The sequence below is a fragment of the Cavia porcellus genome, unplaced genomic scaffold, assembly GCF_034190915.1.
Source record: "Cavia porcellus strain 051 isolate PalLab524CR breed Dunkin Hartley unplaced genomic scaffold, mCavPor4.1 scaffold_17, whole genome shotgun sequence".
NCBI lineage: Eukaryota > Metazoa > Chordata > Mammalia > Rodentia > Caviidae > Cavia > Cavia porcellus.
In genome coordinates, this window is record NW_026947500.1 from 61,907,613 (window position 1) to 61,931,512 (window position 23,900).

General features: G+C 71.1%; 1 protein-coding gene across 1 annotated transcript in view; it reads right to left on the bottom strand.

The window, feature by feature from the left end:
* Nucleotides 1–22,660, bottom strand: part of Muc16 (mucin 16, cell surface associated) — a 109,152-nt gene extending 86,492 nt beyond the window's left edge. Inside the window, exon 1 of the mRNA XM_063229110.1 lies at nucleotides 24–22,660. Coding sequence (XP_063085180.1) covers nucleotides 24–22,660 — 22,637 coding nt within the window. The remainder of the gene's footprint in view (nucleotides 1–23) is intronic.
* Between the last annotated feature and the right edge of the window lie 1,240 nt (nucleotides 22,661–23,900).

Genomic DNA, 23,900 nt, shown 5'->3' on the forward strand with positions numbered 1-23,900 from the left:
GCTGTGGCCCGGAGGAAGCTGGCCAGCTGGTGGCGGCTCCCGTGGACACCGGTGGCCCGGTGCTGGACCCACTGGGCAGGGCAGGGGCCATGGTGCCGGACGAGGAGCTGACCGTGCTGGAGAGCCCGGGGGACGCTGTGCCCGGTGGGGTAGAGGGCCTGGTCGGCGTCCCTAGGACAGTGCCGGTCTCTGTGGCTCGGCCGGATACCGTGTGGGCGGTGGCCTCCGTGGCAAGGGGGTGGGCTGGCGAGCCTGCACCCGGTGAGGACGCCATGAGTGCCGGTGTGGACCGGCTGTCCTGCCAGGAGGCCGACGGGGTCACCGTGGCGGGGGCCGTGGGGGACAGGGACGGCCCGGTGAGGCCAAACGCGGAGGTGGCCTCCAGAGAGGCCCGGGTCGTGTAGTGGGACATGGGAAGGGTTGGCGCGAGGGTGGTGGCGGGCCCCGGGGGTGCGCTGGAAGGTGTGCTGGGCATGGACGTGGGGTTTGAGGTGTCAGCGGGGTGGGAACCCGTGGTTGGCCAGGCTGAGCCCTGCTGTGGTGTGACGGTGAGGAGGGAGGCTGGCGGACCCGTCTCGGGGGTGCTGTGTCCTCGGGGAGTGGATGGCCCAGCAGCACTGGAGCTGGTGGTGGTGGTGGGCACCTGGGTGGGGCCAGGGCTGCCTTCCCGCAGAGGGGGCGTTAGTGTGGCCGTCACGCTGCCAGAAGCTGTGCCCGAGGGAAGCGACTCCGGCGTGTGCGTTGATTCCGCAAGGCCATCCGTGAAGTGCCAGCTGTCGGCCGGTGCCAGGGCGGTGGTGGGACTGTCCGGGGGGCTGCTGGCTGGGGAGCTCGGCTGAGGCGCGGTCCCAGGGCTGGAGGTGCCGGCTGGACCGAGCGGTGTGCCCGCGCTGGAGGTGGCGAGCCCCGGTGCGTCTGTGGAGGTGAGTCCCAGAGTGGACGCCCGTGCCGAGGTGGGGATCTGAGTGGCCCCTGTCCCCCGGGAGGTTACCTCGGGGTAGGAGCTTTCCGTGGCTGTGGCCACGGGGGTGGCCGTGGCCATGACTGTGGCGGTGAGGGAGGCCGTGGCGGTGTGCGCGCCAGTTTTCTGCAAGGGGCTGGTCTGTACAGTAGCCGGCGTCCCGGGGGCACTGGTCCGCGTGTCCTCCTGAGGGGTGGTGGCAGATCTGGCTGTGGAGGTGGACGAGGTGGGCGGGCTTGCGCTTCCTGGGGTGGTCACAGTCATGGCGGAGCGGTGCGAGACAGTGGAGCCAGATCCCAGGTCAGGGCTGGTGGTGTCCACGCTGGCCCCGGGCAAGGCTGAGGAGGAGGAGGAGGAGGAGGAGGATGCCGAGGTCCAGGCCGGGGCAGAAGAGAAGTGAGTAGGCGCGGTGGTGCGCTCCCCGGCCAGTCCGGCAGAGTGGGGCTGTGGCCCGGAGGAAGCTGGCCAGCTGGTGGCGGCTCCCGTGGACACCGGTGGCCCGGTGCTGGACCCACTGGGCAGGGCAGGGGCCATGGTGCCGGACGAGGAGCTGGCCGTGCTGGAGAGCCCGGGGGACGCTGTGCCCGGTGGGGTAGAGGGCCTGGTCGGCGTCCCTAGGACAGTGCCGGTCTCTGTGGCTCGGCCGGATACCGTGTGGGCGGTGGCCTCCGTGGCAAGGGGGTGGGCTGGCGAGCCTGCACCCGGTGAGGACGCCATGAGTGCCGGTGTGGACCGGCTGTCCTGCCAGGAGGCCGACGGGGTCACCGTGGCGGGGGCCGTGGGGGACAGGGACGGCCCGGTGAGGCCAAACGCGGAGGTGGCCTCCAGAGAGGCCCGGGTCGTGTCCTGGGACGTGGGAAGGGTTGGCGTGAGGGTGGTGGCGGGCCCCGGGGGTGCGCTGGAAGGTGTGCTGGGCATGGACGTGGGGTTTGAGGTGTCAGCGGGGTGGGAACCCGTGGTTGGCCAGGCTGAGCCCTGCTGTGGTGTGACGGTGAGGAGGGAGGCTGGCGGACCCGTCTCGGGGGTGCTGTGTCCTCGGGGAGTGGATGGCCCAGCAGCACTGGAGCTGGTGGTGGTGGTGGGCACCTGGGTGGGGCCAGGGCTGCCTTCCCGCAGAGGGGGCGTTAGTGTGGCCGTCACGCTGCCAGAAGCTGTGCCCGAGGGAAGCGACTCCGGCGTGTGCGTTGATTCCGCAAGGCCATCCGTGAAGTGCCAGCTGTCGGCCGGTGCCAGGGCGGTGGTGGGACTGTCCGGGGGGCTGCTGGCTGGGGAGCTCGGCTGAGGCGCGGTCCCAGGGCTGGAGGTGCCGGCTGGACCGAGCGGTGTGCCCGCGCTGGAGGTGGCGAGCCCCGGTGCGTCTGTGGAGGTGAGTCCCAGAGTGGACGCCCGTGCCGAGGTGGGGATCTGAGTGGCCCCTGTCCCCCGGGAGGTTACCTCGGGGTAGGAGCTTTCCGTGGCTGTGGCCACGGGGGTGGCCGTGGCCATGACTGTGGCGGTGAGGGAGGCCGTGGCGGTGTGCGCGCCAGTTTTCTGCAAGGGGCTGGTCTGTACAGTAGCCGGCGTCCCGGGGGCACTGGTCCGCGTGTCCTCCTGAGGGGTGGTGGCAGATCTGGCTGTGGAGGTGGACGAGGTGGGCGGGCTTGCGCTTCCTGGGGTGGTCACAGTCATGGCGGAGCGGTGCGAGACAGTGGAGCCAGATCCCAGGTCAGGGCTGGTGGTGTCCACGCTGGCCCCGGGCAAGGCTGAGGAGGAGGAGGAGGAGGAGGAGGACGCCGAGGTCCAGGCCGGGGCAGAAGAGAAGTGAGTAGGCGCGGTGGTGCGCTCCCCGGCCAGTCCGGCAGAGTGGGGCTGTGGCCCGGAGGAAGCTGGCCAGCTGGTGGCGGCTCCCGTGGACACCGGTGGCCCGGTGCTGGACCCACTGGGCAGGGCAGGGGCCATGGTGCCGGACGAGGAGCTGGCCGTGCTGGAGAGCCCGGGGGACGCTGTGCCCGGTGGGGTAGAGGGCCTGGTCGGCGTCCCTAGGACAGTGCCGGTCTCTGTGGCTCGGCCGGATACCGTGTGGGCGGTGGCCTCCGTGGCAAGGGGGTGGGCTGGCGAGCCTGCACCCGGTGAGGACGCCATGAGTGCCGGTGTGGACCGGCTGTCCTGCCAGGAGGCCGACGGGGTCACCGTGGCGGGGGCCGTGGGGGACAGGGACGGCCCGGTGAGGCCAAACGCGGAGGTGGCCTCCAGAGAGGCCCGGGTCGTGTCCTGGGACGTGGGAAGGGTTGGCGTGAGGGTGGTGGCGGGCCCCGGGGGTGCGCTGGAAGGTGTGCTGGGCATGGACGTGGGGTTTGAGGTGTCAGCGGGGTGGGAACCCGTGGTTGGCCAGGCTGAGCCCTGCTGTGGTGTGACGGTGAGGAGGGAGGCTGGCGGACCCGTCTCGGGGGTGCTGTGTCCTCGGGGAGTGGATGGCCCAGCAGCACTGGAGCTGGTGGTGGTGGTGGGCACCTGGGTGGGGCCAGGGCTGCCTTCCCGCAGAGGGGGCGTTAGTGTGGCCGTCACGCTGCCAGAAGCTGTGCCCGAGGGAAGCGACTCCGGCGTGTGCGTTGATTCCGCAAGGCCATCCGTGAAGTGCCAGCTGTCGGCCGGTGCCAGGGCGGTGGTGGGACTGTCCGGGGGGCTGCTGGCTGGGGAGCTCGGCTGAGGCGCGGTCCCAGGGCTGGAGGTGCCGGCTGGACCGAGCGGTGTGCCCGCGCTGGAGGTGGCGAGCCCCGGTGCGTCTGTGGAGGTGAGTCCCAGAGTGGACGCCCGTGCCGAGGTGGGGATCTGAGTGGCCCCTGTCCCCCGGGAGGTTACCTCGGGGTAGGAGCTTTCCGTGGCTGTGGCCACGGGGGTGGCCGTGGCCATGACTGTGGCGGTGAGGGAGGCCGTGGCGGTGTGCGCGCCAGTTTTCTGCAAGGGGCTGGTCTGTACAGTAGCCGGCGTCCCGGGGGCACTGGTCCGCGTGTCCTCCTGAGGGGTGGTGGCAGATCTGGCTGTGGAGGTGGACGAGGTGGGCGGGCTTGCGCTTCCTGGGGTGGTCACAGTCATGGCGGAGCGGTGCGAGACAGTGGAGCCAGATCCCAGGTCAGGGCTGGTGGTGTCCACGCTGGCCCCGGGCAAGGCTGAGGAGGAGGAGGAGGAGGAGGAGGACGCCGAGGTCCAGGCCGGGGCAGAAGAGAAGTGAGTAGGCGCGGTGGTGCGCTCCCCGGCCAGTCCGGCAGAGTGGGGCTGTGGCCCGGAGGAAGCTGGCCAGCTGGTGGCGGCTCCCGTGGACACCGGTGGCCCGGTGCTGGACCCACTGGGCAGGGCAGGGGCCATGGTGCCGGACGAGGAGCTGGCCGTGCTGGAGAGCCCGGGGGACGCTGTGCCCGGTGGGGTAGAGGGCCTGGTCGGCGTCCCTAGGACAGTGCCGGTCTCTGTGGCTCGGCCGGATACCGTGTGGGCGGTGGCCTCCGTGGCAAGGGGGTGGGCTGGCGAGCCTGCACCCGGTGAGGACGCCATGAGTGCCGGTGTGGACCGGCTGTCCTGCCAGGAGGCCGACGGGGTCACCGTGGCGGGGGCCGTGGGGGACAGGGACGGCCCGGTGAGGCCAAACGCGGAGGTGGCCTCCAGAGAGGCCCGGGTCGTGTCCTGGGACGTGGGAAGGGTTGGCGTGAGGGTGGTGGCGGGCCCCGGGGGTGCGCTGGAAGGTGTGCTGGGCATGGACGTGGGGTTTGAGGTGTCAGCGGGGTGGGAACCCGTGGTTGGCCAGGCTGAGCCCTGCTGTGGTGTGACGGTGAGGAGGGAGGCTGGCGGACCCGTCTCGGGGGTGCTGTGTCCTCGGGGAGTGGATGGCCCAGCAGCACTGGAGCTGGTGGTGGTGGTGGGCACCTGGGTGGGGCCAGGGCTGCCTTCCCGCAGAGGGGGCGTTAGTGTGGCCGTCACGCTGCCAGAAGCTGTGCCCGAGGGAAGCGACTCCGGCGTGTGCGTTGATTCCGCAAGGCCATCCGTGAAGTGCCAGCTGTCGGCCGGTGCCAGGGCGGTGGTGGGACTGTCCGGGGGGCTGCTGGCTGGGGAGCTCGGCTGAGGCGCGGTCCCAGGGCTGGAGGTGCCGGCTGGACCGAGCGGTGTGCCCGCGCTGGAGGTGGCGAGCCCCGGTGCGTCTGTGGAGGTGAGTCCCAGAGTGGACGCCCGTGCCGAGGTGGGGATCTGAGTGGCCCCTGTCCCCCGGGAGGTTACCTCGGGGTAGGAGCTTTCCGTGGCTGTGGCCACGGGGGTGGCCGTGGCCATGACTGTGGCGGTGAGGGAGGCCGTGGCGGTGTGCGCGCCAGTTTTCTGCAAGGGGCTGGTCTGTACAGTAGCCGGCGTCCCGGGGGCACTGGTCCGCGTGTCCTCCTGAGGGGTGGTGGCAGATCTGGCTGTGGAGGTGGACGAGGTGGGCGGGCTTGCGCTTCCTGGGGTGGTCACAGTCATGGCGGAGCGGTGCGAGACAGTGGAGCCAGATCCCAGGTCAGGGCTGGTGGTGTCCACGCTGGCCCCGGGCAAGGCTGAGGAGGAGGAGGAGGAGGAGGAGGACGCCGAGGTCCAGGCCGGGGCAGAAGAGAAGTGAGTAGGCGCGGTGGTGCGCTCCCCGGCCAGTCCGGCAGAGTGGGGCTGTGGCCCGGAGGAAGCTGGCCAGCTGGTGGCGGCTCCCGTGGACACCGGTGGCCCGGTGCTGGACCCACTGGGCAGGGCAGGGGCCATGGTGCCGGACGAGGAGCTGGCCGTGCTGGAGAGCCCGGGGGACGCTGTGCCCGGTGGGGTAGAGGGCCTGGTCGGCGTCCCTAGGACAGTGCCGGTCTCTGTGGCTCGGCCGGATACCGTGTGGGCGGTGGCCTCCGTGGCAAGGGGGTGGGCTGGCGAGCCTGCACCCGGTGAGGACGCCATGAGTGCCGGTGTGGACCGGCTGTCCTGCCAGGAGGCCGACGGGGTCACTGTGGCGGGGGCCGTGGGGGACAGGGACGGCCCGGTGAGGCCAAACGCGGAGGTGGCCTCCAGAGAGGCCCGGGTCGTGTCCTGGGACGTGGGAACGGTTGGCGTGAGGGTGGTGGCGGGCCCCGGGGGTGCGCTGGAAGGTGTGCTGGGCATGGACGTGGGGTTTGAGGTGTCAGCGGGGTGGGAACCCGTGGTTGGCCAGGCTGAGCCCTGCTGTGGTGTGACGGTGAGGAGGGAGGCTGGCGGACCCGTCTCGGGGGTGCTGTGTCCTCGGGGAGTGGATGGCCCAGCAGCACTGGAGCTGGTGGTGGTGGTGGGCACCTGGGTGGGGCCAGGGCTGCCTTCCCGCAGAGGGGGCGTTAGTGTGGCCGTCACGCTGCCAGAAGCTGTGCCCGAGGGAAGCGACTCCGGCGTGTGCGTTGATTCCGCAAGGCCATCCGTGAAGTGCCAGCTGTCGGCCGGTGCCAGGGCGGTGGTGGGACTGTCCGGGGGGCTGCTGGCTGGGGAGCTCGGCTGAGGCGCGGTCCCAGGGCTGGAGGTGCCGGCTGGACCGAGCGGTGTGCCCGCGCTGGAGGTGGCGAGCCCCGGTGCGTCTGTGGAGGTGAGTCCCAGAGTGGACGCCCGTGCCGAGGTGGGGATCTGAGTGGCCCCTGTCCCCCGGGAGGTTACCTCGGGGTAGGAGCTTTCCGTGGCTGTGGCCACGGGGGTGGCCGTGGCCATGACTGTGGCGGTGAGGGAGGCCGTGGCGGTGTGCGCGCCAGTTTTCTGCAAGGGGCTGGTCTGTACAGTAGCCGGCGTCCCGGGGGCACTGGTCCGCGTGTCCTCCTGAGGGGTGGTGGCAGATCTGGCTGTGGAGGTGGACGAGGTGGGCGGGCTTGCGCTTCCTGGGGTGGTCACAGTCATGGCGGAGCGGTGCGAGACAGTGGAGCCAGATCCCAGGTCAGGGCTGGTGGTGTCCACGCTGGCCCCGGGCAAGGCTGAGGAGGAGGAGGAGGAGGAGGAGGACGCCGAGGTCCAGGCCGGGGCAGAAGAGAAGTGAGTAGGCGCGGTGGTGCGCTCCCCGGCCAGTCCGGCAGAGTGGGGCTGTGGCCCGGAGGAAGCTGGCCAGCTGGTGGCGGCTCCCGTGGACACCGGTGGCCCGGTGCTGGACCCACTGGGCAGGGCAGGGGCCATGGTGCCGGACGAGGAGCTGGCCGTGCTGGAGAGCCCGGGGGACGCTGTGCCCGGTGGGGTAGAGGGCCTGGTCGGCGTCCCTAGGACAGTGCCGGTCTCTGTGGCTCGGCCGGATACCGTGTGGGCGGTGGCCTCCGTGGCAAGGGGGTGGGCTGGCGAGCCTGCACCCGGTGAGGACGCCATGAGTGCCGGTGTGGACCGGCTGTCCTGCCAGGAGGCCGACGGGGTCACCGTGGCGGGGGCCGTGGGGGACAGGGACGGCCCGGTGAGGCCAAACGCGGAGGTGGCCTCCAGAGAGGCCCGGGTCGTGTCCTGGGACGTGGGAAGGGTTGGCGTGAGGGTGGTGGCGGGCCCCGGGGGTGCGCTGGAAGGTGTGCTGGGCATGGACGTGGGGTTTGAGGTGTCAGCGGGGTGGGAACCCGTGGTTGGCCAGGCTGAGCCCTGCTGTGGTGTGACGGTGAGGAGGGAGGCTGGCGGACCCGTCTCGGGGGTGCTGTGTCCTCGGGGAGTGGATGGCCCAGCAGCACTGGAGCTGGTGGTGGTGGTGGGCACCTGGGTGGGGCCAGGGCTGCCTTCCCGCAGAGGGGGCGTTAGTGTGGCCGTCACGCTGCCAGAAGCTGTGCCCGAGGGAAGCGACTCCGGCGTGTGCGTTGATTCCGCAAGGCCATCCGTGAAGTGCCAGCTGTCGGCCGGTGCCAGGGCGGTGGTGGGACTGTCCGGGGGGCTGCTGGCTGGGGAGCTCGGCTGAGGCGCGGTCCCAGGGCTGGAGGTGCCGGCTGGACCGAGCGGTGTGCCCGCGCTGGAGGTGGCGAGCCCCGGTGCGTCTGTGGAGGTGAGTCCCAGAGTGGACGCCCGTGCCGAGGTGGGGATCTGAGTGGCCCCTGTCCCCCGGGAGGTTACCTCGGGGTAGGAGCTTTCCGTGGCTGTGGCCACGGGGGTGGCCGTGGCCATGACTGTGGCGGTGAGGGAGGCCGTGGCGGTGTGCGCGCCAGTTTTCTGCAAGGGGCTGGTCTGTACAGTAGCCGGCGTCCCGGGGGCACCGGTCCGCGTGTCCTCCTGAGGGGTGGTGGCAGATCTGGCTGTGGAGGTGGACGAGGTGGGCGGGCTTGCGCTTCCTGGGGTGGTCACAGTCATGGCGGAGCGGTGCGAGACAGTGGAGCCAGATCCCAGGTCAGGGCTGGTGGTGTCCACGCTGGCCCCGGGCAAGGCCGAGGAGGAGGAGGAGGAGGAGGAGGACGCCGAGGTCCAGGCCGGGGCAGAAGAGAAGTGAGTAGGCGCGGTGGTGCGCTCCCCGGCCAGTCCGGCAGAGTGGGGCTGTGGCCCGGAGGAAGCTGGCCAGCTGGTGGCGGCTCCCGTGGACACCGGTGGCCCGGTGCTGGACCCACTGGGCAGGGCAGGGGCCATGGTGCCGGACGAGGAGCTGGCCGTGCTGGAGAGCCCGGGGGATGCTGTGCCCGGTGGGGTAGAGGGCCTGGTCGGCGTCCCTAGGACAGTGCCGGTCTCTGTGGCTCGGCCGGATACCGTGTGGGCGGTGGCCTCCGTGGCAAGGGGGTGGGCTGGCGAGCCTGCACCCGGTGAGGACGCCATGATTGCCGGTGTGGACCGGCTGTCCTGCCAGGAGGCCGACGGGGTCACCGTGGCGGGGGCCGTGGGGGACAGGGACGGCCCGGTGAGGTCAAACGCGGAGGTGGCCTCCAGAGAGGCCCGGGTCGTGTCCTGGGACGTGGGAAGGGTTGGCGTGAGGGTGGTGGCGGGCCCTGGGGGTGCGCTGGAAGGTGTGCTGGGCATGGACGTGGGGTTTGAGGTGTCAGCGGGGTGGGAACCCGTGGTTGGCCAGGCTGAGCCCTGCTGTGGTGTGACGGTGAGGAGGGAGGCTGGCGGACCCGTCTCGGGGGTGCTGTGTCCTCGGGGAGTGGATGGCCCAGCAGCACTGGAGCTGGTGGTGGTGGTGGGCACCTGGGTGGGGCCAGGGCTGCCTTCCCGCAGAGGGGGCGTTAGTGTGGCCGTCACGCTGCCAGAAGCTGTGCCCGAGGGAAGCGACTCCGGCGTGTGCGTTGATTCCGCAAGGCCATCCGTGAAGTGCCAGCTGTCGGCCGGTGCCAGGGCGGTGGTGGGACTGTCCGGGGGGCTGCTGGCTGGGGAGCTCGGCTGAGGCGCGGTCCCAGGGCTGGAGGTGCCGGCTGGACCGAGCGGTGTGCCCGCGCTGGAGGTGGCGAGCCCCGGTGCGTCTGTGGAGGTGAGTCCCAGAGTGGACGCCCGTGCCGAGGTGGGGATCTGAGTGGCCCCTGTCCCCCGGGAGGTTACCTCGGGGTAGGAGCTTTCCGTGGCTGTGGCCACGGGGGTGGCCGTGGCCATGACTGTGGCGGTGAGGGAGGCCGTGGCGGTGTGCGCGCCAGTTTTCTGCAAGGGGCTGGTCTGTACAGTAGCCGGTGTCCCGGGGGCACTGGTCTGCGTGTCCTCCTGAGGGGTGGTGGCAGATCTGGCTGTGGAGGTGGACGAGATGGGCGGGCTTGCGCTTCCTGGGGTGGTCACAGTCATGGCGGAGCGGTGCGAGACAGTGGAGCCAGATCCCAGGTCAGGGCTGGTGGTGTCCACGCTGGCCCCGGGCAAGGCCGAGGAGGAGGAGGAGGAGGAGGAGGAGGAGGAGGCGGAGGACGCCGAGGTCCAGGCCGGGGTAGAAGAGAAGTGAGTAGGCGCGGTGGTGCGCTCCCCGGCCAGTCCGGCAGAGTGGGGCTGTGGCCCGGAGGAAGCTGGCCAGCTGGTGGCGGCTCCCGTGGACACCGGTGGCCCGGTGCTGGACCCACTGGGCAGGGCAGGGGCCATGGTGCCGGACGAGGAGCTGGCCGTGCTGGAGAGCCCGGGGGACGCTGTGCCCGGTGGGGTAGAGGGCCTGGTCGGCGTCCCTAGGACAGTGCCGGTCTCTGTGGCTCGGCCGGATACCGTGTGGGCGGTGGCCTCCGTGGCAAGGGGGTGGGCTGGCGAGCCTGCACCCGGTGAGGACGCCATGAGTGCCGGTGTGGACCGGCTGTCCTGCCAGGAGGCCGACGGGGTCACCGTGGCGGGGGCCGTGGGGGACAGGGACGGCCCGGTGAGGTCAAACGCGGAGGTGGCCTCCAGAGAGGCCCGGGTCGTGTCCTGGGACGTGGGAAGGGTTGGCGTGAGGGTGGTGGCGGGCCCCGGGGGTGCGCTGGAAGGTGTGCTGGGCATGGACGTGGGGTTTGAGGTGTCAGCGGGGTGGGAACCCGTGGTTGGCCAGGCTGAGCCCTGCTGTGGTGTGACGGTGAGGAGGGAGGCTGGCGGACCCGTCTCGGGGGTGCTGTGTCCTCGGGGAGTGGATGGCCCAGCAGCACTGGAGCTGGTGGTGCTGGTGGGCACCTGGGTGGGGCCAGGGCTGCCTTCCCGCAGAGGGGGCGTTAGTGTGGCCGTCACGCTGCCAGAAGCTGTGCCCGAGGGAAGCGACTCCGGCGTGTGCGTTGATTCCGCAAGGCCATCCGTGAAGTGCCAGCTGTCGGCCGGTGCCAGGGCGGTGGTGGGACTGTCCGGGGGGCTGCTGGCTGGGGAGCTCGGCTGAGGCGCGGTCCCAGGGCTGGAGGTGCCGGCTGGACCGAGCGGTGTGCCCGCGCTGGAGGTGGCGAGCCCCGGTGCGTCTGTGGAGGTGAGTCCCAGAGTGGACGCCCGTGCCGAGGTGGGGATCTGAGTGGCCCCTGTCCCCCGGGAGGTTACCTCGGGGTAGGAGCTTTCCGTGGCCGTGGCCACGGGGGTGGCCGTGGCCATGACTGTGGCGGTGAGGGAGGCCGTGGCGGTGTGCGCGCCAGTTTTCTGCAAGGGGCTGGTCTGTACAGTAGCCGGCGTCCCGGGGGCACTGGTCCGCGTGTCCTCCTGAGGGGTGGTGGCAGATCTGGCTGTGGAGGTGGACGAGGTGGGCGGGCTTGCGCTTCCTGGGGTGGTCACAGTCATGGCGGAGCGGTGCGAGACAGTGGAGCCGGATCCCAGGTCAGGGCTGGTGGTGTCCACGCTGGCCCCGGGCAAGGCCGAGGAGGAGGAGGAGGAGGAGGAGGAGGAGGCGGAGGACGCCGAGGTCCAGGCCGGGGCAGAAGAGAAGTGAGTAGGCGCGGTGGTGCGCTCCCCGGCCAGTCCGGCAGAGTGGGGCTGTGGCCCGGAGGAAGCTGGCCAGCTGGTGGCGGCTCCCGTGGACACCGGTGGCCCGGTGCTGGACCCACTGGGCAGGGCAGGGGCCATGGTGCCGGACGAGGAGCTGGCCGTGCTGGAGAGCCCGGGGGACGCTGTGCCCGGTGGGGTAGAGGGCCTGGTCGGCGTCCCTAGGACAGTGCCGGTCTCTGTGGCTCGGCCGGATACCGTGTGGGCGGTGGCCTCCGTGGCAAGGGGGTGGGCTGGCGAGCCTGCACCCGGTGAGGACGCCATGAGTGCCGGTGTGGACCGGCTGTCCTGCCAGGAGGCCGACGGGGTCACCGTGGCGGGGGCCGTGGGGGACAGGGACGGCCCGGTGAGGCCAAACGCGGAGGTGGCCTCCAGAGAGGCCCGGGTCGTGTCCTGGGACGTGGGAAGGGTTGGCGTGAGGGTGGTGGCGGGCCCCGGGGGTGCGCTGGAAGGTGTGCTGGGCATGGACGTGGGGTTTGAGGTGTCAGCGGGGTGGGAACCCGTGGTTGGCCAGGCTGAGCCCTGCTGTGGTGTGACGGTGAGGAGGGAGGCTGGCGGACCCGTCTCGGGGGTGCTGTGTCCTCGGGGAGTGGATGGCCCAGCAGCACTGGAGCTGGTGGTGCTGGTGGGCACCTGGGTGGGGCCAGGGCTGCCTTCCCGCAGAGGGGGCGTTAGTGTGGCCGTCACGCTGCCAGAAGCTGTGCCCGAGGGAAGCGACTCCGGCGTGTGCGTTGATTCCGCAAGGCCATCCGTGAAGTGCCAGCTGTCGGCCGGTGCCAGGGCGGTGGTGGGACTGTCCGGGGGGCTGCTGGCTGGGGAGCTCGGCTGAGGCGCGGTCCCAGGGCTGGAGGTGCCGGCTGGACCGAGCGGTGTGCCCGCGCTGGAGGTGGCGAGCCCCGGTGCGTCTGTGGAGGTGAGTCCCAGAGTGGACGCCCGTGCCGAGGTGGGGATCTGAGTGGCCCCTGTCCCCCGGGAGGTTACCTCGGGGTAGGAGCTTTCCGTGGCTGTGGCCACGGGGGTGGCCGTGGCCATGACTGTGGCGGTGAGGGAGGCCGTGGCGGTGTGCGCGCCAGTTTTCTGCAAGGGGCTGGTCTGTACAGTAGCCGGCGTCCCGGGGGCACTGGTCCGCGTGTCCTCCTGAGGGGTGGTGGCAGATCTGGCTGTGGAGGTGGACGAGGTGGGCGGGCTTGCGCTTCCTGGGGTGGTCACAGTCATGGCGGAGCGGTGCGAGACAGTGGAGCCGGATCCCAGGTCAGGGCTGGTGGTGTCCACGCTGGCCCCGGGCAAGGCCGAGGAGGAGGAGGAGGAGGAGGAGGAGGAGGAGGCGGAGGACGCCGAGGTCCAGGCCGGGGCAGAAGAGAAGTGAGTAGGCGCGGTGGTGCGCTCCCCGGCCAGTCCGGCAGAGTGGGGCTGTGGCCCGGAGGAAGCTGGCCAGCTGGTGGCGGCTCCCGTGGACACCGGTGGCCCGGTGCTGGACCCACTGGGCAGGGCAGGGGCCATGGTGCCGGACGAGGAGCTGGCCGTGCTGGAGAGCCCGGGGGACGCTGTTCCCGGTGGGGTAGAGGGCCTGGTCGGCGTCCCTAGGACAGTGCCGGTCTCTGTGGCTCGGCCGGATACCGTGTGGGCGGTGGCCTCCGTGGCAAGGGGGTGGGCTGGCGAGCCTGCACCCGGTGAGGACGCCATGAGTGGCGGTGTGGACCGGCTGTCCTGCCAGGAGGCCGACGGGGTCACCGTGGCGGGGGCCGTGGGGGACAGGGACGGCCCGGTGAGGTCAAACGCGGAGGTGGCCTCCAGAGAGGCCCGGGTCGTGTCCTGGGACGTGGGAAGGGTTGGCGTGAGGGTGGTGGCGGGCCCCGGGGGTGCGCTGGAAGGTGTGCTGGGCATGGACGTGGGGTTTGAGGTGTCAGCGGGGTGGGAACCCGTGGTTGGCCAGGCTGAGCCCTGCTGTGGTGTGACGGTGAGGAGGGAGGCTGGCGGACCCGTCTCGGGGGTGCTGTGTCCTCGGGGAGTGGATGGCCCAGCAGCACTGGAGCTGGTGGTGCTGGTGGGCACCTGGGTGGGGCCAGGGCTGCCTTCCCGCAGAGGGGGCGTTAGTGTGGCCGTCACGCTGCCAGAAGCTGTGCCCGAGGGAAGCGACTCCGGCGTGTGCGTTGATTCCGCAAGGCCATCCGTGAAGTGCCAGCTGTCGGCCGGTGCCAGGGCGGTGGTGGGACTGTCCGGGGGGCTGCTGGCTGGGGAGCTCGGCTGAGGCGCGGTCCCAGGGCTGGAGGTGCCGGCTGGACCGAGCGGTGTGCCCGCGCTGGAGGTGGCGAGCCCCGGTGCGTCTGTGGAGGTGAGTCCCAGAGTGGACGCCCGTGCCGAGGTGGGGATCTGAGTGGCCCCTGTCCCCCGGGAGGTTACCTCGGGGTAGGAGCTTTCCGTGGCTGTGGCCACGGGGGTGGCCGTGGCCATGACTGTGGCGGTGAGGGAGGCCGTGGCGGTGTGCGCGCCAGTTTTCTGCAAGGGGCTGGTCTGTACAGTAGCCGGCGTCCCGGGGGCACTGGTCCGCGTGTCCTCCTGAGGGGTGGTGGCAGATCTGGCTGTGGAGGTGGACGAGGTGGGCGGGCTTGCGCTTCCTGGGGTGGTCACAGTCATGGCGGAGCGGTGCGAGACAGTGGAGCCGGATCCCAGGTCAGGGCTGGTGGTGTCCACGCTGGCCCCGGGCAAGGCCGAGGAGGAGGAGGAGGAGGAGGAGGAGGAGGCGGAGGACGCCGAGGTCCAGGCCGGGGCAGAAGAGAAGTGAGTAGGCGCGGTGGTGCGCTCCCCGGCCAGTCCGGCAGAGTGGGGCTGTGGCCCGGAGGAAGCTGGCCAGCTGGTGGCGGCTCCCGTGGACACCGGTGGCCCGGTGCTGGACCCACTGGGCAGGGCAGGGGCCATGGTGCCGGACGAGGAGCTGGCCGTGCTGGAGAGCCCGGGGGACGCTGTGCCCGGTGGGGTAGAGGGCCTGGTCGGCGTCCCTAGGACAGTGCCGGTCTCTGTGGCTCGGCCGGATACCGTGTGGGCGGTGGCCTCCGTGGCAAGGGGGTGGGCTGGCGAGCCTGCACCCGGTGAGGACGCCATGAGTGCCGGTGTGGACCGGCTGTCCTGCCAGGAGGCCGACGGCGTCACTGTGGCGGGGGCCGTGGGGGACAGGGACGGCCCGGTGAGGCCAAACGCGGAGGTGGCCTCCAGAGAGGCCCGGGTCGTGTCCTGGGACGTGGGAAGGGTTGGCGTGAGGGTGGTGGCGGGCCCCGGGGGTGCGCTGGAAGGTGTGCTGGGCATGGACGTGGGGTTTGAGGTGTCAGCGGGGTGGGAACCCGTGGTTGGCCAGGCTGAGCCCTGCTGTGGTGTGACGGTGAGGAGGGAGGCTGGCGGACCCGTCTCGGGGGTGCTGTGTCCTCGGGGAGTGGATGGCCCAGCAGCACTGGAGCTGGTGGTGCTGGTGGGCACCTGGGTGGGGCCAGGGCTGCCTTCCCGCAGAGGGGGCGTTAGTGTGGCCGTCACGCTGCCAGAAGCTGTGCCCGAGGGAAGCGACTCCGGCGTGTGCGTTGATTCCGCAAGGCCATCCGTGAAGTGCCAGCTGTCGGCCGGTGCCAGGGCGGTGGTGGGACTGTCCGGGGGGCTGCTGGCTGGGGAGCTCGGCTGAGGCGCGGTCCCAGGGCTGGAGGTGCCGGCTGGACCGAGCGGTGTGCCCGCGCTGGAGGTGGCGAGCCCCGGTGCGTCTGTGGAGGTGAGTCCCAGAGTGGACGCCCGTGCCGAGGTGGGGATCTGAGTGGCCCCTGTCCCCCGGGAGGTTACCTCGGGGTAGGAGCTTTCCGTGGCTGTGGCCACGGGGGTGGCCGTGGCCATGACTGTGGCGGTGAGGGAGGCCGTGGCGGTGTGCGCGCCAGTTTTCTGCAAGGGGCTGGTCTGTACAGTAGCCGGCGTCCCGGGGGCACCGGTCCGCGTGTCCTCCTGAGGGGTGGTGGCAGATCTGGCTGTGGAGGTGGACGAGGTGGGCGGGCTTGCGCTTCCTGGGGTGGTCACAGTCATGGCGGAGCGGTGCGAGACAGTGGAGCCAGATCCCAGGTCAGGGCTGGTGGTGTCCACGCTGGCCCCGGGCAAGGCCGAGGAGGAGGAGGAGGAGGAGGAGGACGCCGAGGTCCAGGCCGGGGCAGAAGAGAAGTGAGTAGGCGCGGTGGTGCGCTCCCCGGCCAGTCCGGCAGAGTGGGGCTGTGGCCCGGAGGAAGCTGGCCAGCTGGTGGCGGCTCCCGTGGACACCGGTGGCCCGGTGCTGGACCCACTGGGCAGGGCAGGGGCCATGGTGCCGGACGAGGAGCTGGCCGTGCTGGAGAGCCCGGGGGACGCTGTGCCCGGTGGGGTAGAGGGCCTGGTCGGCGTCCCTAGGACAGTGCCGGTCTCTGTGGCTCGGCCGGATACCGTGTGGGCGGTGGCCTCCGTGCCAAGGGGGTGGGCTGGCGAGCCTGCACCCGGTGAGGACGCCATGAGTGCCGGTGTGGACCGGCTGTCCTGCCAGGAGGCCGACGGGGTCACCGTGGCGGGGGCCGTGGGGGACAGGGACGGCCCGGTGAGGCCAAACGCGGAGGTGGCCTCCAGAGAGGCCCGGGTCGTGTCCTGGGACGTGGGAAGGGTTGGCGTGAGGGTGGTGGCGGGCCCCGGGGGTGCGCTGGAAGGTGTGCTGGGCATGGACGTGGGGTTTGAGGTGTCAGCGGGGTGGGAACCCGTGGTTGGCCAGGCTGAGCCCTGCTGTGGTGTGACGGTGAGGAGGGAGGCTGGCGGACCCGTCTCGGGGGTGCTGTGTCCTCGGGGAGTGGATGGCCCAGCAGCACTGGAGCTGGTGGTGCTGGTGGGCACCTGGGTGGGGCCAGGGCTGCCTTCCCGCAGAGGGGGCGTTAGTGTGGCCGTCACGCTGCCAGAAGCTGTGCCCGAGGGAAGCGACTCCGGCGTGTGCGTTGATTCCGCAAGGCCATCCGTGAAGTGCCAGCTGTCGGCCGGTGCCAGGGCGGTGGTGGGACTGTCCGGGGGGCTGCTGGCTGGGGAGCTCGGCTGAGGCGCGGTCCCAGGGCTGGAGGTGCCGGCTGGACCGAGCGGTGTGCCCGCGCTGGAGGTGGCGAGCCCCGGTGCGTCTGTGGAGGTGAGTCCCAGAGTGGACGCCCGTGCCGAGGTGGGGATCTGAGTGGCCCCTGTCCCCCGGGAGGTTACCTCGGGGTAGGAGCTTTCCGTGGCCGTGGCCACGGGGGTGGCCGTGGCCATGACTGTGGCGGTGAGGGAGGCCGTGGCGGTGTGCGCGCCAGTTTTCTGCAAGGGGCTGGTCTGTACAGTAGCCGGCGTCCCGGGGGCACTGGTCCGCGTGTCCTCCTGAGGGGTGGTGGCAGATCTGGCTGTGGAGGTGGACGAGGTGGGCGGGCTTGCGCTTCCTGGGGTGGTCACAGTCATGGCGGAGCGGTGCGAGACAGTGGAGCCGGATCCCAGGTCAGGGCTGGTGGTGTCCACGCTGGCCCCGGGCAAGGCCGAGGAGGAGGAGGAGGAGGAGGAGGAGGAGGCGGAGGACGCCGAGGTCCAGGCCGGGGCAGAAGAGAAGTGAGTAGGCGCGGTGGTGCGCTCCCCGGCCAGTCCGGCAGAGTGGGGCTGTGGCTCGGAGGAAGCTGGCCAGCTGGTGGCGGCTCCCGTGGACACCGGTGGCCCGGTGCTGGACCCACTGGGCAGGGCAGGGGCCATGGTGCCGGACGAGGAGCTGGCCGTGCTGGAGAGCCCGGGGGACGCTGTGCCCGGTGGGGTAGAGGGCCTGGTCGGCGTCCCTAGGACAGTGCCGGTCTCTGTGGCTCGGCCGGATACCGTGTGGGCGGTGGCCTCCGTGCCAAGGGGGTGGGCTGGCGAGCCTGCACCCGGTGAGGACGCCATGAGTGCCGGTGTGGACCGGCTGTCCTGCCAGGAGGCCGACGGGGTCACCGTGGCGGGGGCCGTGGGGGACAGGGACGGCCCGGTGAGGCCAAACGCGGAGGTGGCCTCCAGAGAGGCCCGGGTCGTGTCCTGGGACGTGGGAAGGGTTGGCGTGAGGGTGGTGGCGGGCCCCGGGGGTGCGCTGGAAGGTGTGCTGGGCATGGACGTGGGGTTTGAGGTGTCAGCGGGGTGGGAACCCGTGGTTGGCCAGGCTGAGCCCTGCTGTGGTGTGACGGTGAGGAGGGAGGCTGGCGGACCCGTCTCGGGGGTGCTGTGTCCTCGGGGAGTGGATGGCCCAGCAGCACTGGAGCTGGTGGTGCTGGTGGGCACCTGGGTGGGGCCAGGGCTGCCTTCCCGCAGAGGGGGCGTTAGTGTGGCCGTCACGCTGCCAGAAGCTGTGCCCGAGGGAAGCGACTCCGGCGTGTGCGTTGATTCCGCAAGGCCATCCGTGAAGTGCCAGCTGTCGGCCGGTGCCAGGGCGGTGGTGGGACTGTCCGGGGGGCTGCTGGCTGGGGAGCTCGGCTGAGGCGCGGTCCCAGGGCTGGAGGTGCCGGCTGGACCGAGCGGTGTGCCCGCGCTGGAGGTGGCGAGCCCCGGTGCGTCTGTGGAGGTGAGTCCCAGAGTGGACGCCCGTGCCGAGGTGGGGATCTGAGTGGCCCCTGTCCCCCGGGAGGTTACCTCGGGGTAGGAGCTTTCCGTGGCTGTGGCCACGGGGGTGGCCGTGGCCATGACTGTGGCGGTGAGGGAGGCCGTGGCGGTGTGCGCGCCAGTTTTCTGCAAGGGGCTGGTCTGTACAGTAGCCGGCGTCCCGGGGGCACCGGTCCGCGTGTCCTCCTGAGGGGTGGTGGCAGATCTGGCTGTGGAGGTGGACGAGGTGGGCGGGCTTGCGCTTCCTGGGGTGGTCACAGTCATGGCGGAGCGGTGCGAGACAGTGGAGCCAGATCCCAGGTCAGGGCTGGTGGTGTCCACGCTGGCCCCGGGCAAGGCCGAGGAGGAGGAGGAGGAGGAGGAGGACGCCGAGGTCCAGGCCGGGGCAGAAGAGAAGTGAGTAGGCGCGGTGGTGCGCTCCCCGGCCAGTCCGGCAGAGTGGGGCTGTGGCCCGGAGGAAGCTGGCCAGCTGGTGGCGGCTCCCGTGGACACCGGTGGCCCGGTGCTGGACCCACTGGGCAGGGCAGGGGCCATGGTGCCGGACGAGGAGCTGGCCGTGCTGGAGAGCCCGGGGGACGCTGTGCCCGGTGGGGTAGAGGGCCTGGTCGGCGTCCCTAGGACAGTGCCGGTCTCTGTGGCTCGGCCGGATACCGTGTGGGCGGTGGCCTCCGTGCCAAGGGGGTGGGCTGGCGAGCCTGCACCCGGTGAGGACGCCATGAGTGCCGGTGTGGACCGGCTGTCCTGCCAGGAGGCCGACGGGGTCACCGTGGCGGGGGCCGTGGGGGACAGGGACGGCCCGGTGAGGCCAAACGCGGAGGTGGCCTCCAGAGAGGCCCGGGTCGTGTCCTGGGACGTGGGAAGGGTTGGCGTGAGGGTGGTGGCGGGCCCCGGGGGTGCGCTGGAAGGTGTGCTGGGCATGGACGTGGGGTTTGAGGTGTCAGCGGGGTGGGAACCCGTGGTTGGCCAGGCTGAGCCCTGCTGTGGTGTGACGGTGAGGAGGGAGGCTGGCGGACCCGTCTCGGGGGTGCTGTGTCCTCGGGGAGTGGATGGCCCAGCAGCACTGGAGCTGGTGGTGCTGGTGGGCACCTGGGTGGGGCCAGGGCTGCCTTCCCGCAGAGGGGGCGTTAGTGTGGCCGTCACGCTGCCAGAAGCTGTGCCCGAGGGAAGCGACTCCGGCGTGTGCGTTGATTCCGCAAGGCCATCCGTGAAGTGCCAGCTGTCGGCCGGTGCCAGGGCGGTGGTGGGACTGTCCGGGGGGCTGCTGGCTGGGGAGCTCGGCTGAGGCGCGGTCCCAGGGCTGGAGGTGCCGGCTGGACCGAGCGGTGTGCCCGCGCTGGAGGTGGCGAGCCCCGGTGCGTCTGTGGAGGTGAGTCCCAGAGTGGACGCCCGTGCCGAGGTGGGGATCTGAGTGGCCCCTGTCCCCCGGGAGGTTACCTCGGGGTAGGAGCTTTCCGTGGCCGTGGCCACGGGGGTGGCCGTGGCCATGACTGTGGCGGTGAGGGAGGCCGTGGCGGTGTGCGCGCCAGTTTTCTGCAAGGGGCTGGTCTGTACAGTAGCCGGCGTCCCGGGGGCACTGGTCCGCGTGTCCTCCTGAGGGGTGGTGGCAGATCTGGCTGTGGAGGTGGACGAGATGGGCGGGCTTGCGCTTCCTGGGGTGGTCACAGTCATGGCGGAGCGGTGCGAGACAGTGGAGCCGGATCCCAGGTCAGGGCTGGTGGTGTCCACGCTGGCCCCGGGCAAGGCCGAGGAGGAGGAGGAGGAGGAGGAGGAGGAGGAGGCGGAGGACGCCGAGGTCCAGGCCGGGGCAGAAGAGAAGTGAGTAGGCGCGGTGGTGCGCTCCCCGGCCAGTCCGGCAGAGTGGGGCTGTGGCCCGGAGGAAGCTGGCCAGCTGGTGGCGGCTCCCGTGGACACCGGTGGCCCGGTGCTGGACCCACTGGGCAGGGCAGGGGCCATGGTGCCGGACGAGGAGCTGGCCGTGCTGGAGAGCCCGGGGGACGCTGTGCCCGGTGGGGTAGAGGGCCTGGTCGGCGTCCCTAGGACAGTGCCGGTCTCTGTGGCTCGGCCGGATACCGTGTGGGCGGTGGCCTCCGTGGCAAGGGGGTGGGCTGGCGAGCCTGCACCCGGTGAGGACGCCATGAGTGCCGGTGTGGACCGGCTGTCCTGCCAGGAGGCCGACGGGGTCACCGTGGCGGGGGCCGTGGGGGACAGGGACGGCCCGGTGAGGTCAAACGCGGAGGTGGCCTCCAGAGAGGCCCGGGTCGTGTCCTGGGACGTGGGAAGGGTTGGCGTGAGGGTGGTGGCGGGCCCCGGGGGTGCGCTGGAAGGTGTGCTGGGCATGGACGTGGGGTTTGAGGTGTCAGCGGGGTGGGAACCCGTGGTTGGCCAGGCTGAGCCCTGCTGTGGTGTGACGGTGAGGAGGGAGGCTGGCGGACCCGTCTCGGGGGTGCTGTGTCCTCGGGGAGTGGATGGCCCAGCAGCACTGGAGCTGGTGGTGCTGGTGGGCACCTGGGTGGGGCCAGGGCTGCCTTCCCGCAGAGGGGGCGTTAGTGTGGCCGTCACGCTGCCAGAAGCTGTGCCCGAGGGAAGCGACTCCGGCGTGTGCGTTGATTCCGCAAGGCCATCCGTGAAGTGCCAGCTGTCGGCCGGTGCCAGGGCGGTGGTGGGACTGTCCGGGGGGCTGCTGGCTGGGGAGCTCGGCTGAGGCGCGGTCCCAGGGCTGGAGGTGCCGGCTGGACCGAGCGGTGTGCCCGCGCTGGAGGTGGCGAGCCCCGGTGCGTCTGTGGAGGTGAGTCCCAGAGTGGACGCCCGTGCCGAGGTGGGGATCTGAGTGGCCCCTGTCCCCCGGGAGGTTACCTCGGGGTAGGAGCTTTCCGTGGCTGTGGCCACGGGGGTGGCCGTGGCCATGACTGTGGCGGTGAGGGAGGCCGTGGCGGTGTGCGCGCCAGTTTTCTGCAAGGGGCTGGTCTGTACAGTAGCCGGCGTCCCGGGGGCACTGGTCCGCGTGTCCTCCTGAGGGGTGGTGGCAGATCTGGCTGTGGAGGTGGACGAGGTGGGCGGGCTTGCGCTTCCTGGGGTGGTCACAGTCATGGCGGAGCGGTGCGAGACAGTGGAGCCGGATCCCAGGTCAGGGCTGGTGGTGTCCACGCTGGCCCCGGGCAAGGCCGAGGAGGAGGAGGAGGAGGAGGAGGAGGAGGCGGAGGACGCCGAGGTCCAGGCCGGGGCAGAAGAGAAGTGAGTAGGCGCGGTGGTGCGCTCCCCGGCCAGTCCGGCAGAGTGGGGCTGTGGCCCGGAGGAAGCTGGCCAGCTGGTGGCGGCTCCCGTGGACACCGGTGGCCCGGTGCTGGACCCACTGGGCAGGGCAGGGGCCATGGTGCCGGACGAGGAGCTGGCCGTGCTGGAGAGCCCGGGGGACGCTGTGCCCGGTGGGGTAGAGGGCCTGGTCGGCGTCCCTAGGACAGTGCCGTTCTCTGTGGCTCGGCCGGATACCGTGTGGGCGGTGGCCTCCGTGGCAAGGGGGTGGGCTGGCGAGCCTGAACCCGGTGAGGACGCCATGAGTGCCGGTGTGGACCGGCTGTCCTGCCAGGAGGCCGACGGGGTCACCGTGGCGGGGGCCGTGGGGGACAGGGACGGCCCGGTGAGGCCAAACGCGGAGGTGGCCTCCAGAGAGGCCCGGGTCGTGTCCTGGGACGTGGGAAGGGTTGGCGTGAGGGTGGTGGCGGGCCCCGGGGGTGCGCTGGAAGGTGTGCTGGGCATGGACGTGGGGTTTGAGGTGTCAGCGGGGTGGGAACCCGTGGTTGGCCAGGCTGAGCCCTGCTGTGGTGTGACGGTGAGGAGGGAGGCTGGCGGACCCGTCTCGGGGGTGCTGTGTCCTCGGGGAGTGGATGGCCCAGCAGCACTGGAGCTGGTGGTGCTGGTGGGCACCTGGGTGGGGCCAGGGCTGCCTTCCCGCAGAGGGGGCGTTAGTGTGGCCGTCACGCTGCCAGAAGCTGTGCCCGAGGGAAGCGACTCCGGCGTGTGCGTTGATTCCGCAAGGCCATCCGTGAAGTGCCAGCTGTCGGCCGGTGCCAGGGCGGTGGTGGGACTGTCCGGGGGGCTGCTGGCTGGGGAGCTCGGCTGAGGCGCGGTCCCAGGGCTGGAGGTGCCGGCTGGACCGAGCGGTGTGCCCGCGCTGGAGGTGGCGAGCCCCGGTGCGTCTGTGGAGGTGAGTCCCAGAGTGGACGCCCGTGCCGAGGTGGGGATCTGAGTGGCCCCTGTCCCCCGGGAGGTTACCTCGGGGTAGGAGCTTTCCGTGGCCGTGGCCACGGGGGTGGCCGTGGCCATGACTGTGGCGGTGAGGGAGGCCGTGGCGGTGTGCGCGCCAGTTTTCTGCAAGGGGCTGGTCTGTACAGTAGCCGGCGTCCCGGGGGCACTGGTCCGCGTGTCCTCCTGAGGGGTGGTGGCAGATCTGGCTGTGGAGGTGGACGAGATGGGCGGGCTTGCGCTTCCTGGGGTGGTCACAGTCATGGCGGAGCGGTGCGAGACAGTGGAGCCGGATCCCAGGTCAGGGCTGGTGGTGTCCACGCTGGCCCCGGGCAAGGCCGAGGAGGAGGAGGAGGAGGAGGAGGAGGAGGCGGAGGACGCCGAGGTCCAGGCCGGGGCAGAAGAGAAGTGAGTAGGCGCGGTGGTGCGCTCCCCGGCCAGTCCGGCAGAGTGGGGCTGTGGCCCGGAGGAAGCTGGCCAGCTGGTGGCGGCTCCCGTGGACACCGGTGGCCCGGTGCTGGACCCACTGGGCAGGGCAGGGGCCATGGTGCCGGACGAGGAGCTGGCCGTGCTGGAGAGCCCGGGGGACGCTGTGCCCGGTGGGGTAGAGGGCCTGGTCGGCGTCCCTAGGACAGTGCCGTTCTCTGTGGCTCGGCCGGATACCGTGTGGGCGGTGGCCTCCTTGGCAAGGGTGTGGGCTGGCGAGCCTGCACCCGGTGAGGACGCCATGAGTGCCGGTGTGGACCGGCTGTCCTGCCAGGAGGCCGACGGGGTTACCGTGGCGGGGGCCGTGGGGGACAGGGACGGCCCGGTGCGGCCAAACGTGGAGGTGGCCTCCAGAGAGGCCCGGGTCGTGTCCTGGGACGTGGGAAGGGTTGGCGTGAGGGTGGTGGCGGGCCCCGGGGGTGCGCTGGAAGGTGTGCTGGGCATGGACGTGGGGTTTGAGTTGTCAGCGGGGTGGGAACCCGTGGTTGGCCAGGCTGAGCCCTGCTGTGGTGTGACGGTGAGGAGGGAGGCTGGCGGACCCGTCTCGGGGGTGCTGTGTCCTCGGGGAGTGGATGGCCCAGCAGCACTAGTGCTGGTGGCATTGGTGGTAAGTGGTGTGCGCCCAGGACTGCTTTCCCGTGGAAAGTGACCTAATGTTGTCTGCACATTGCCAGAAGTGATTCTTGTGGGAAGTGTCTGAGACGTATGCGTTGATCCTGCAACGTCATCCTTGGAAGGCCAGTTCCTGGCCGTTGCCAGTGCTGTGGTGGTACCATCCATAGGGCTGTTTTTCGGGGAGCTGAGCTGAGGCTCCTTCCTCCCATTGGTGGTGCTCGCTGTCCGGAATGGTGTGCCTGTGTTTGAGGCGGGGAGCCCTTGGGCATTGGTTGAGGAGAGCCCAAGAGTGTTTGTAGCAGGCAATTGTGTCCGTGCACTTGCCAGAGTTGTCGAGTACTTTGACTGCATCTGGGAGGATAAGTTCGTTGTGTTCCAGATTCCTGTGAACCCTCTGCTGGGTTCTGCAGAGCTGTTTTTGGTCATCTGTGGGAAAGTGGTCGTTTCTGTGCTTTTGCTAAATCCCGTTTGTTTGGTGGCCTGGGTAGTAGCAGTGTGTGCTTCGTTGCTTGCACCCATGGAGCCCACTGTGCCTGCCAGTGTGGACAGAGTGTTCTGCCTGGTGGCGCTTGGGGTCACTCTGATGAGGGTACTGTGGGAAGTGTTGGCCCTGTGGAGATCTCTGTTAGACGGGGCCAGCTCCGTGGCGTGAATCAAGTCCTGGGATGTGGAAACTGTGACCCCA